Source organism: Anolis carolinensis, chromosome 4 (genome assembly GCF_035594765.1).
Source record: "Anolis carolinensis isolate JA03-04 chromosome 4, rAnoCar3.1.pri, whole genome shotgun sequence".
NCBI lineage: Eukaryota > Metazoa > Chordata > Lepidosauria > Squamata > Dactyloidae > Anolis > Anolis carolinensis.
In genome coordinates this window covers 229,159,257-229,173,285 of record NC_085844.1, presented here as the reverse complement: position 1 = coordinate 229,173,285, position 14,029 = coordinate 229,159,257, and the positions used below count along the sequence as shown (strand labels likewise).

Genomic DNA, 14,029 nt, shown 5'->3' with positions numbered 1-14,029 from the left:
AAGAATCAAGGGAACCGGGACTCAAAAAGATCTTGTCGTGGGTGTCTACTACAGACCTCCAAGTCAGGATGAAGGACTCGATGAAGCCTTCTGTCAACAGCTGACCAAACAGGCACAAAGAAGAGATATAGTAGTCATGGGCGATTTCAATTATCCCGATATCTGCTGGAAAACAAACTCAGCCAAGAGTACAAAGTCCAACAAATTCCTCACTTGCCTTGCAGACAATTTTATGGTCCAGAAAGTAGAAGAGGCAACAAGGGGATCAGCAACTCTTGATCTAATCTTAACAAATGTGGAAGACCTGATCAATACAGTTGAAGTCGTCGGATCCTTAGGGGCAAGTGACCATGTGCTCTTGCAGTTTACAGTACAAAGGAATGCTGAAACTAAGACAAGTCAAACACGCATTCTGGACTTTAAGAGAGCTGACTTCCAAAAAATGAAGGAATTACTGAGCGGCATTCCATGGACGCCAGTATTAAAAAACAAGGGAGTTAAGGATGGATGGGAGTTTTTCAAAAGTGAAATACTCAAGGCGCAAATGCAAACAGTGCCAACAAAGAAGAAAAATAGGACAAGTGAAAAGAAGCCAGAATGGATGTCCAAAGAACTTCTAACTGAGCTAAAGTTCAAAAGTGACATGCACAAGAAGTGGAAAAGGGGAGAAATCACCAAAGAAGAATTCAAACGTATAGCCAACACCTGCAGGGAAAAGGTTCGCAAGGCTAAAGCACAAAATGAGCTCAGGCTTGCCAGGGACATAAAAAACAACAAAAAAGGCTTTTTTGCTTACGTTGGTAGAAAAAGGAAGAAAAAGGAGGCGATAGGGCCACTGCAAGGAGAAGATGGGGTGATGGCGACAGGGGACAGGGAAAAGGCAGAACTGCTTAATGCCTTCTTTGCCTCGGTCTTCTCACAAAAGGAAAGACATCTTCAACCTCAGCAACATGGAATGGACGAAGGATTGGGGGAAATCCAACCCCAAATAGGGAAACAAGTTGTCCAGGAACACCTGGCCACTCTAAACGAATTCAAGTCCCCAGGGCCAGAACAGCTACATCCAAGAGTATTGAAGGAACTAGCAGGAGTTATTTCAGAACCACTGGCAATTATCTTCGAGAGTTCTTGGAGAACAGGAGAAGTCCCGGAAGATTGGAGGAGGGCGAATGTGGTCCCTGTCTTCAAGAAGGGAAAAAAGAACGACCTAAACAATTACCGTCCGGTCAGCCTCACATCGATACCAGGAAAGATTCTGGAAAAGATCATTAAGGAAGTGGTCTGCGAACACTTAGAAACAAGTGCGGTCATTGCTAATAGTCAACACGGATTTACCAAAAACAAGTCATGCCAGACTAATCTGATCTCTTTTTTCAATAGAGTTACGAGTTGGGTCGATACAGGGAATGCTGGGGATGTAGCGTACCTGGATTTCAGTAAGGCATTCGACAAAGTCCCCCACGACCTTCTGGCAAACAAACTAGTAAAATGTGGGCTAGACAAAACTACGGTTAGGTGGATCTGTAATTGGCTAAGCGAACGAACCCAAAGGGTGCTCACCAATGCGTCGTCTTCATCATGGAAAGAAGTGACAAGTGGAGTGCCGCAGGGCTCCGTCCTGGGCCCGGTTCTGTTCAACATCTTTATTAACGACTTAGACGAAGGGTTAGAAGGCACGATCATCAAGTTTGCAGATGACACCAAACTGGGAGGGATAGCTAACACTCCAGAAGACAGGAGCAGAATTCAAAACGTTCTTGACAGACTAGAGAGATGGGCCGAAACTAACAAAATGAAGTTCAACAGGGACAAATGCAAGATACTTCACTTCGGCAGAAAAAATGGAAATCAAAGATACAGAATGGGGGACGCCTGGCTAGACAGCAGTACATGTGAAAAAGATCTTGGAGTCCTTGTGGACAACAAGTTAAACATGAGCCAGCAATGTGATGCGGCAGCTAAAAAAGCCAACGGGATTCTGGCCTGCATCAATAGGGGAATAGTGTCTAGATCCAGGGAAGTCATGCTCCCCCTCTATTCTGCCTTGGTCAGACCACACCTGGAATACTGTGTCCAATTTTGGGCACCGCAGTTGAAGAGAGATGTTGACAACCTGGAAAGCGTCCAGAGGAGGGCGACTAAAATGATTAAGGGTCTGGAGAACAAGCCCTATGAGGAGCGGCTTAAAGAACTGGGCATGTTTAGCCTGCAGAAGAGAAGGCTGAGAGGAGACCTGATAGCCATGTAGAAATATGTGAGGGGAAGTCATAGGGAGGAGGGAGGGAGCTTGTTTTCTGCGGCCCTGCAGACTAGGACACGGAACAATGGCTTCAAACTACAGGAAAGGAGATTCCACCTGAACATCAGGAAGAACTTCCTCACTGTGAGAGCTGTTCGACAGTGGAACTCTCTCCCCCGGGCCGTGGTAGAGGCTCCTTCTTTGGAGGCTTTTAAACAGAGGCTGGATGGCCATCTGTCAGGGGTGCTTTGAATGCGATTTCCTGCTTCTTAGCAGGGGGTTGGACTGGATGGCCCATGAGGTCTCTTCCAACTCTACTATTCTATGATTCTATGATTCTATGACAGTAAACAACCAGATTTCCCAGAATACCTTGCATTTCTCTTCCATCTCTCTTCCACTCAGCCAGTTTTAATCATGAATTTTAAACTTGCATCTTATGTTTAATCTTTGTTCTGTGTATTTTAAAATGTATTAATGTTTTAATATGTGTATTTTGCAGAACGTTTTTAGATAATTGTGTGTTTTAGTAATGTTGTAATTCACCACAAGGAGAGGCAAGGTAAGAAATATTATCATCATCATCATCATCATCATCAGCATCATCATCTCTTAATTATTTTCATTTTATAAGATGGAAAAATCCATTCCTGTATTGCACTACAACAAAATTGAGTTCTTAGGAGAAAGTGGCATTTTCTAACGCTTGAGGAAACAAATTAAATTATGCTTTGTGGTCTTTTCCCATAACCACAGAAAATATTAAGTGTGTTCATTTTTGTTTTGGTTTGAACAATGAACAGTAGATACTAGAACCTGATTAAAAAAAAACTTCTATGACCTCTGTTGAGAGGAAGAAGTGGGAAGGCACACATCCAATGTTCATTTGTGTGGGGCTAACAACAAATTATTCAAGTATTCCCAATCTCTTTCTCCCAGCCTTCTAGTATGACAGCTCATTTGATCATCCCCTACTATTTGCTATATTTTGGAGGCTGCCCTTCATGCTTTTGTCAACAGCTGCAGAATGCATTCCCCTTTTATCATTCAGACCACTTTCAGAACTGTTTTACAAATAATTAAAACATAGTCTCAATGCAGCTGTCTTCAGAGAATTGCGAAAGCTTCTGAAAGAGATAGCAGCATTGTGTTTGTGTGTGTGTGTGTGTGTGTGTTCCCTCTCTCTCTCTCTCTCTCTCTATATATATATATATATATATATATATATATATATACAGTAGAGTCTCACTTATCCAACACTCGCTTATCCAACATTCTGGATTATCCAATGCATTTTTGTAGTCAATGTTTTCAATACATCATGATAATTTTGGTGCTAAATTCATAAATACAGTAATTACTACATAGCATTACTGTGTATGGAACTACTTTTTCAGTAAAATTTGTTGTATAACATGATGTTTTGGTGCTTAATTTGTAAAATCATAACCTAATTTGATGTTTAATAGGTTTTTCCTTAATCTCTCCTTATTATCCAACATATTCACTTATCCAACGTTCTGCCGGCCCGTTTACGTTGGATAAGCGAGACTCTATTGTATAAATATATATGATTGAATTAAGGTCAGCTGTTAACACTGAATATTATTTCATGAAAATGAAAGTGCTCTTCAAGAACAGGATGTCATGAGAATATATATATATATATAAGTGTGTATGTGTGTGTGTATGTGTATGTATGCTGTTCACACTGTAAATTCTGTTGTCCTACCTATTGTTCTTATACAACATAGGCAAGTGAAAGCATACTGGCACAGTAAGAAGATTCTATAAAGCATCTGGCAATACTAATTGCTTATCAAACAGAATAACACAGATTCCTGAAAACCCTTCACCCTTAAATGTATTTTAAAGTCCTTCTTAGCACAGACTACAGTAGGCAAGCAGAGAGGCTGAGGCTGATACATATGGACATTTCTAGATACCAGCTCTATTGCCTGAATAATAATCATCAGCACGCTTCCTATTTTAACATATAATTTAATAAGCATCTTAAACTATCTGATATGGAGAACAAACAGTTTATTATCCCAGTGTGCTTGGCATGGCCACCATATTTGTGTCCAATTACTCCAACTGTTTCCTTGGACATCAGTTTGGGTATCACTGAATTACAGAACCAATAAGATGCAGCTGTAAGTATGTTGCGCTAAGAATAAGAAGACCTATGTTCAGCAGCTAAGAACCCACTAGGTAATCTTGTCCAGCTTTTGCCCACTGCTTCCTCAATCTAACCTATTTTCCAAGTTTAATAGGACGATAACACAACTAAGAAATTATGGTCTTGAACTACTCAATAAATATCAGGTTATAAATGCAAGAAAATAATGAAAAATGATGAATATAATTAAATAAATGATTATCATTTAAGACATAATATTGCATATATAATTTTGATAAATGATTAATAAGGTATATTACATTAATAAAAATTATTAATATGATAATATAAATAATAAGTAAAAATAATAAATAGAGAATTGGATTACCAGTATGTATTGGAAAGAAAGAGTGTTACAGAGTGTCTTTTACTTGGGCAATTAGAGCACAAGAATGCAATCACTTTTCCCACTGTTAAAGGTACTCACCTAACGAAACAACAGCAACACTCTCTGGCATGAAATGTAGCCTATATCTTATCAATAAATGCACCAATATGATACAGATACCTGGAAAGAAAATAAAACAACAATTTGGATTCAGTCTGTAAAGCAGCAAATTTCAGACTCAAACAATTTATTAAGTATTATTTTAACTTAAAATTAGTGAAAAGGGTGGGAGAAGGCTGAATATACCAATGAACAAGACCAGGAAGTTAGATTTTCTGGTTTTTCTTTTTAAAAACGTCAGTTTTGGCCAAGAGCTGTTCGAAAAAAATAATAGTGGTTTGGGATCACAAATTTTTATGAAGTATTCCATATATTTAATATCACTTTTTGATCATTTCCCCCACTCTTCTACAAGACATTAGCAAACAACTTCTAGAAACTTTCCAGAATTGTGTACAATGTGCTGCTGGAGACTACAAGCCAGACAGCGACAGAAATCAGCACACAAACATCCTATGCATGAATGTCAGTTTGCCCCAGAATACAAGTCGGTGCCACATACAGTGGAAGTGTCTTAAATTCTATTAAATTAACTTTAATTATTTTTATCTATGAATCTAGCTTTTAAGACATGCTATTCTATTCAATAAACCTGTCCTACATATATTTACATCCATGTACCATAATAGCCCTGCAAGTCCCACCTTATACCATATTTTGCTTGCAGTTACTTTGGTGGACTGAATAGTAGGTGTACCACCAATTTCAGCACAAGGAAACAGAGCATGTGCTTAACTTTCTTAGTAAATTAATGAAACCTAAAATTCAGGAAAGTGGTCTAAAAATTGGCCATATACCTTGTTAAATATTTATATCCAAATAAAACACATCATCTGCTCAGGTATGCTAACTGAAAGAACTTGGGAGTAAATATTTATATTTTATTTATATTTATTTTTCAAACTTATATGCCGCCACTCCCCTAGGGAGTGAAACCACAGATAATGCAACATTATTGTCAATGGGACAAACTGGAGAATTACGAAGAAAATTGTAGAACTTGTACAGAAAGCCCTAAGTGAATAACTGAAACTGTGGATACATGACACTGTCAATATTAGTTTTGTGGGTACAGAGGTTGTAGACTACTGATGCTAAGTCTTTTCCAATTCAGCATTGTGCCATGGCAGTTAAAGCTGCATTAATTCTACAGTGTAGATGCATCCTTAGTGGGGTAGACGATAGATGGCGCAAAATCTTGCCTTTCTCTGTAGACTCAGGCTCTCCTAACTAGCAACTTCTTCCCCATAAATTACTTTCTGCACCTAGATCACACTCTGATTAAACTGTATCCATGTTTTGCAGTTTTTTTCCCTAGGAAAAATTGGAGAGTTTGGAATAGGTGTTTTCCAAAACATAAGCATTAGTACATGATAATATTTAAAAATAACTAGCAAGCAATACAGCCAGTCTGTCACATTCATTTGATTTAGGGTGTAGGAGCCTCTCAAAAGTGGAAAACATGCAAATAAAACCACTATAGGAATCTTCAAGTCCAGTTTATTTTGTGTTGTATTATGTTTTTTTACTTGCATTTTATTTGGATTGTTTACTTTGCACTTGTAGTTTTGTGTTTTGGTATTACTCAATCCCTCTGTGCATATATGTGCATACACACATATTTGTCAGGACCCATTGTTTTCCCTTGCTTTATGGTACAGTGCCAAAGAAATTTCATGGTGCTATTTAAATTAATGACACTGATTAATGCTCTTTCAGAGTATCCCCCAGGTGGCAAACGTCCATGTATTCTGACTCTGACAAATTTGCATATAAATCCTCCTCTTCTATCCTTACACCATTATATTTCTTCACCCTGAGTCAGCCTGACATCATAGGCACATTTACATAGAAGTCAAAAACCCTACAGATTTTGGAGGGATTTAACTTCTAAGAAAAACATATTCAGGATCTCAGTTCAGCTTCCAACTGTTCTCAACCTTCTTATTTGGGAAAGAAGATTAATACTCATCTCACAGAGGCATTTGCTGAATTAAGTAAATGTTTGATACCACTGCACAAACACAACATTAATAGCTTTACTTCTCCCCAGAGGAAACAAAGTACTTTTTCGTCCTTCGATTCCAGGAGCTTTCTTGACCAATAAAACGCTAACTGTAACAATAATACCCTCAGAACAGGGGCTCATTTATAAGTGATGTTAGGAGCAATTGCAACATCTAATTTGAGCATTATATGAAACTGGCTCCCTGTAAAGCAGCCTAGCAAAGAGCAACCAGTAGCCCCAACTTGCCATTTCTCTGAGAAGGTTTGAAATTGAAGCAGGCAAAAGGACAGAAAAGAAAAACAGGCTTTGCAAGAATGTGGGATAAAAATGTGGTAATAAAAATGAGAAGAGGAAGGGGACTTTTCAGTCAACCTGTGTCACAGAATAAGTACACAGGCAACAAAAATAACATGTTATAATATTAATGGTATCACAAAGAAGGACACTGAAAAGGTTTTAATTTCTAACATGTCCATGATGGAAAGGGGGCTTTTCCATCGTATGGGACCATACAAGTCTTAAGATTATACAGAGGGCATCTCATGCAGATCAGATCTACCACAAGCTCCAGAAAAAGGTAAAACATTTGCACAGTAAATCTTGACTCTGAGAAAGTATTGTTGAGCCATATTTATTTATTTATTAAAGCATTTCTATTCTGCTCTTCTCACCCCGAAGGAGATCAGCGGAACACAACATATATTCGGCAAGCATACCATGCAGGGACATAAAATAATTATAAATATACACAAACATTAAAGCATTAAACATTAAAATTGGTTATATCGACTTTAAAATCAGCTGTTTAAACCAACTCAGGACACCATGCTGGCTCTGGTCAGCTCTTATTGTCTCACTGCATTGCCCCAAAGACTTGGTCCCACAGCCAGGTCTTTACCATCTTTCTAAAGGACAGGAGGGAGGAGGCTAATCTAATCTCACCAGGAAGGGAGTTCCACAGTCAAGAGGCAATCACTGAGAAGGACCTGTCTCTCGTCCCTGCCAATCACGCCTGTGACAGTGTCGGGAACAAGAGCAGGGCCTCCCCGGAAGATCTTAATCTCCATGGTGGTTCACAGAGGGAGATGTGTTCAGACAGGTAAACTGGGACGGGGCCGATAACACCCACCCCAGAAGATTTATAGTTCATCAAGAGCTTAGAAAATAAATATATGATTTCTCCTTTTTATAAAAAAAACGCTTTATGGACTTGCACAAGTTCAAAGCATCAGAAGATTGAGACCGACCCAGTATCTTTCTGTGTACTGTATATAAAATGAACAAACTGCTTTAGAAAATGTATCAAGACATATCCCAGAGACAGTCAACACTCCATGACCCTGTGAAGATAATCCCCTGAGAACAGGAAGACTGGACAAACCCCTCAGGCTGTTTCCCATTGTTTAAGTGTATGCCGTAATACATGACTTCTCGTATCAGCTCTGATAAACCAATCACTGTTTGTCTAGTTAAATGGCTCACCTGAAGCTGAGAAGTTGCTTCCTGTAGAAACAGAAGCTCAGAGTACATGCATTTTGTAAACTCTTTTATTGACAGCCAAGCCCTTGATTGCCCAAGATCATCACCTTTTGTTCCAGAAGCCCCACACCTAGAATCATAGAATCACAGAGTTGGAAGGAATCTCACCAGCGATCCAGTCCAACCCCCTGCCAAGATGCAGGGAAATCAAATTTAAAGCGCCCTCTACAGATGGCTATCCAGCCTCTACTTAAAAGCCTCCAAAAAAGGAGCCTCCACCACATTCTGAGGCAGAGAGTTCCACTGCTGAACAGCTCTCACAGGAAGATCTTCCTAATGTTCAGGTGGAATCTCCTTTTATGTAATTTGAGGCCATTTTTCCGTGTCCTAGTCTCCAGGGCAGCAGAAAACACGCTTGCTCCCTCCTCCCTATGACTTCCCCTCACATAGTTATAAATGGCCATCACATCTCGTCTCAGCCTTCTCTTCTGCAGGCTAAACATGCCTAGTTCTTTAAGCCACTCCTCATAGGGGCTGTTCTACAAACTTGATGATCATGCCTTCTAAGCCTTCATCTAAATCATTAATAAAGATGTTAAACAGAGCCATGTCCAGGACAGAACCCTGTGGCACCTTTGTTTTCTGAAGCTCCTATCTTTGTTTGACACGGAACTGGACATTTGAGCTCATCAGAAGCCCATCAACATATATTTACCATTTGTTTTCCTCGGACTGTGCCTACCCAGGAGGTGTCTCTACAACTGATTGGTCCTCCACTCTGACCAAACCCTGGCTCCCATTCTCCCTCCCAGCCAATCCCAGCACAGATCCTAGCCTGCCCTTTTTCAGTCAATCAGAGGAGGGAGCGGGAATTCTGAATGGCTGTCAGAACTGTATAAGATGTCTTGTATTTCTCTGTATGTTTATGCTCGTACATTTTTAAATGAATTGCTGTACTTGCATCTTTTTTAGCCAAATCGTAATAAACCTATATAGCTTGTCTTCAATCTGGTGAGTTGGTTTCTCTGTCCTGGCCTATCTGGTTTAGCATATGCTCACCAGGCACAGATACTCTTATCCACGGTCCTAGCTAACCATGACAAAAGTAAACTTATGATACGTGCTAAGATGACAAGAGCTCAATATAATCACTGGACCTTCCTAAAGCAATCCATGTAATGTCACTCGTACAAGTATCACTCTTGCAATAAATACAAGGCCAAATGAATCATAGAATCATAGAATAGTAGAGTTGGAAGAGACCACATGGGCCATCCAGTCCAACCCCCTGCTAAGAAGCAGGAAATCGCATTCAAAGCACCCCCGACAGATGGCCATCCAGCCTCTGCTTAAAAGCCTCCAAAGAAGGAGCCTCCACCACGGCCCCGGGGAGAGAGTTCCACTGTCAAACAGCTCTCACAGTGAGGAAGTTCTTCCTGATGTTCAGGTGGAATCTCCTTTCCTGTAGTTTGAAGCCATTGTTCCGTGTCCTAGTCTGCAGGGCAGCAGAAAACAAGCTTGCTCCCTCCTCCCTATGACTTCCCTTCACGTATTTGTACATGGCTATCATGTCTCCTCTCAGCCTTCTCTTCTGCAGGCTAACCATGCCCAGCTCTTTAAGCCGCTCCTCATAGGGCTTGTTCTCCAGACCCTTAATCATTTTAGTCACCCTCCTCTGGACGCTTTCCAGCTTGTCAACATCTCCCTTCAACTGTGGTGCCCAAAATTGGACACAGTATTCCAGGTGTGGTCTGACCAAGGCAGAATAGAGGGGGAGCATAACTTCCCTGGATCTAGACGCTATTCCCCTATTGATGTGGGCTAGACATTGGCTTTTTTAGCAACCGCATCACATTGTTGGCTCATGTTTAACTTGTTGTCCACGAGGACTCCAAGGTCTTTTTCGCACACACTGCTGTCAAGCCAGGTGTCCCCCATTCTGTATCTTTGATTTCCATTTTTTCTGCCGAAGTGAAGTATCTTGCATTTGTCCCTGTTGAACCTCATTTTGTTAGTTTTGGCCCATCTCTCTAGTCTGTCAAGATCGTTTTGAATTCTGCTCCTGTCTTCTGGAGTGTTAGCTATCCCTCCCAGTTTTGTGTCATCTGCAAACTTGATGATCGTGCCTTCTAACCCTTCGTCTAAGTCGTTAATAAAGATGTTGAACAGAACCGGGCCCAGGACGGAGCCCTGCGGCACTCCACTTGTCACTTCTTTCCATGATGAAGACGACGCATTGGTGAGCACCCTTTGGGTTCGTTCGCTTAGCCAATTACAGATCCACCTAACCGTAGTTTTGTCTAGCCCACATTTTACTAGTTTGTTTGCCAGAAGGTCGTGGGGGACTTTGTCGAAGGCCTTACTGAAATCCAGGTACGCTACATCCCCAGCATTCCCTGTATCGACCCAACTTGTAACTCTATCGAAAAAAGAGATCAGATTAGTCTGGCATGACTTGTTTTTGGTAAATCCGTGTTGACTATTAGCAATGACCGCATTTGTTTCTAAGTGTTCGCAGACCACTTCCTTAATGATCTTTTCCAGAATTTTGCCTGGTATTGATGTGAGGCTGACCGGACGGTAATTGTTTGGGTCGTTCTTTTTTCCCTTCTTGAAGATAGGGACCACATTCGCCCTCCTCCAATCTGCTGGGACTTCTCCCGTTCTCCAAGAACTCTCGAAGATAATTGCCAGTGGTTCTGAAATAACTTCAGCTAGTTCCTTCAATACTCTTGGATGTAGCTGATCTGGCCCTGGGGACTTGAATTCGTTTAGAGTGGCCAGTTGTTCCTGGACAACTTGTTTCCCTATTTGGGGTTGGATTTCCCCCAATCCTTCGTCCATTCCATGTTGCTGAGGTTGAAGATGGCTTTCTTTTTGTGAGAAGACCGAGGCAAAGAAGGCATTAAGTAGTTCTGCCTTTTCCCTGTGGCCCTATCGCCTCCTTTTTCTTCCTTTTTCTACCAACGTAAGCAAAAAAGCCTTTTTTGTTGTTTTTTATGTCCCTGGCAAGCCTGAGCTCATTTTGCGCTTTAGCCTTGCGAACCTTTTCCCTACAGGTGTTGGCTATACGTTTGAATTCTTCTTTGGTGATTTCTCCCCTTTTCCACTTCTTGTGCATGTCACTTTTGAGCTTTAGCTCAGTTAGAAGTTCTTTGGACATCCATTCTGGCTTCTTTGCACTTGTCTTATTTTTCTTCTTTGTTGGCACTGTTTGCATTTGCGCCTTGAGTATTTCACTTTTGAAAAACTCCCATCCATCCTTAACTCCCTTGTTTTTTAATATCGGCGTCCATGGAATTCCGCTCAGTAATTCCTTCATTTTTTGGAAGTCAGCTCTCTTAAAGTCCAGAATGCGTGTTTGACTTGTCTTAGTTTCAGCATTCCTTTGTATTGCAAACTGCAGGAGCACATGGTCACTTGCCCCTAAGGATCCAACCACTTCAACTGTATTGATCAGGTCTTCCACATTTGTTAAGATTAGATCAAGAGTTGCTGATCCCCTTGTTGCCTCTTCTACCTTCTGGACCATAAAATTATCTGCAAGGCAAGTGAGGAATTTGTTGGACTTTGTACTCTTGGCTGAGTTTGTTTTCCAGCAGATATCGGGATAATTGAAATCGCCCATGACTACTATATCTCTTCTTTGTGCCTGTTTGGTCAGCTGTTGACAGAAGGCTTCATCAAGTCCTTCATCCTGACTCGGAGGTCTGTAGTAGACACCCACGACAAGATCTTTTTGAGTCCCGGTTCCCTTGATTCTTATCCAGATGCTTTCAAGCTGGTTTCCCGGATTACAGTCTTGCATTTCTTCTGCAACGTAACTGTTTTTGACATATAAAGCTACCCCCCCCTCCTCTCCCCTTTGTTCTATTTCTGTGAAAGAGGTTATAGCCCTCAATGGTTAAATTCCAGTGATGGGAGTCATCCCACCAGGTTTCAGTGATGCCTATGACATCGTATGTGTGGTGCTGTGCTAGGAGTTGGAGTTCGTCTTGCTTATTTCCCATGCTCTGAGCATTAGTGTAAAGACATGAAAGCCCCTGTGACCTCCCCTCGAACTGTTTATTTGGGATTATTGTGCTCTCTGTACTTGGTCCTTGCTGTGTTTGTGCAGCCCTCCGTTTAGCCTTTCGGCGGTTCCCTGTGGTCGTGGGTAATATAGTGTTCGCCAGGCTGTTGTTCCCCTCCCCCAATGGATCTAGTTTAAAGTGCGCCTGATGAGGTTTGTGAGTCTGTGTGCAAAAAGATGTTTTCCTACTTGTGTGAGATGCACCCCATCGCTTGCCAGTAGTCCATCCTCTTGGAAGAGTAGACCATGGTCAAGGAAGCCAAAATGCTCCTCTTGACACCATTTTCTGAGCCAGTTATTGACCTGTACTATTTTTCCGGCCCTTGTAGAGCCATGTCCTACAACGGGGAGGAGGGATGAAAAGATCACATGTACATTATACAGTTTTAGCTTTGTTCCCAGAGCTCGAAAATCATTTGTGATCTTTTGAAAAGTATGCCTAGCAGTGTCATTGGTACCTACATGAATCAACATAAGGTGGGGAGGGTGATGGGGCTTTAGGAGCCTGCTGAGCCTCTGAGTGATATGGTGTATTTTTGCCCCCGGGAGGCAGCATGTTTCTCAAGCCATCCCATCCGGTCTGGAAATGATGGCTTCCGTTCCTCTAAGGAGGGAGTCACCAATGCTAGCCAAAAAAAACACTCTTTCCAAACAGCAATGCTCCATTTTGTTAATCTTTCCCATTCTTTTATCAAGATCCTTAGGCATTCCCTTCTCCAGCATTTAAAAATGAAACCTTGCCTCATCTTATCATTTTAAGACATTCACTGGCCATAGGTTTGTAACAGGACTGACTCTTCCTTGTTCCACTGGGTAGAGAAAGGACTCAATGTTGCAGCAATAAAAATAAGATTAAGTGAAGTTTTCCCCACCAACTGAAAAGCAGCACATTAAAAAAAGACTGCCAAATATATACTATAATAAAGGTGATTGATTTTAATATTGAATGTAATGTTTAAATGTTTAACATATATTAATTTTATTTTAATGTATTTTTAAGCTTAATGTTTTGTACGTGTTTTAAGGCATTGAATAATTGCTATATGTAAGCCGTCTTGAGTCCCCTTTGGGGTAGAGAAAGGCAGGGTATAAATAGGATAAAATAAATAAATAAAATAATATCTGATTTCTTAGTACTTTTATTACAGAATAATAAATCAGCAGAGGCTAACTTTATCACATGTGTTGTCATCCACAGGTAAGGGACCCTTTTAATTTCCAAATGTTCTAACACTTCAGCTTCCACTAATCATTCCAAGAACAGAAAATGCAGTCATGATGGGAGTTGTAATTTAGCAACGCTTGGAGGAACACAGATTTTCCATTCTAGTACTTGGTAAGTTTCCAATCACTGCAACTACCGTGGTATCTTGCCCAAATATACCACACTGACCCACTGAAAAAACAGCCTTTGAGAAACAGCCCTTGCCATCGCATGAGCATCATTCAAGGTACTGCATAGCTTCCTTTTCCCCAAACTTCTGGAGTGGAGCAGGAGGCTCCTCTAAGGAACTGGAAAGATTCCAGCTGTTTCTCAATCCTTCACAAGTGTCATTTCTTTTCCTCAAACTCTTGTGCATGTCTGAGGAGTCCAGGAAAAA

General features: G+C 40.9%; 1 protein-coding gene across 3 annotated transcripts in view; it reads right to left on the bottom strand.

Annotated features, from left to right (window-relative positions):
- Nucleotides 1-14,029, bottom strand: part of slc9a8 (solute carrier family 9 member A8) — an 82,390-nt gene that overhangs the window by 47,159 nt on the left and 21,202 nt on the right. For all 3 annotated transcript variants that reach the window (XM_008110130.3, XM_062978929.1, XM_062978927.1), the window contains one exon: nt 4,849-4,929. In XM_008110130.3, the coding sequence (XP_008108337.1) occupies nt 4,849-4,929 (81 nt within the window). The remainder of the gene's footprint in view (nt 1-4,848; nt 4,930-14,029) is intronic.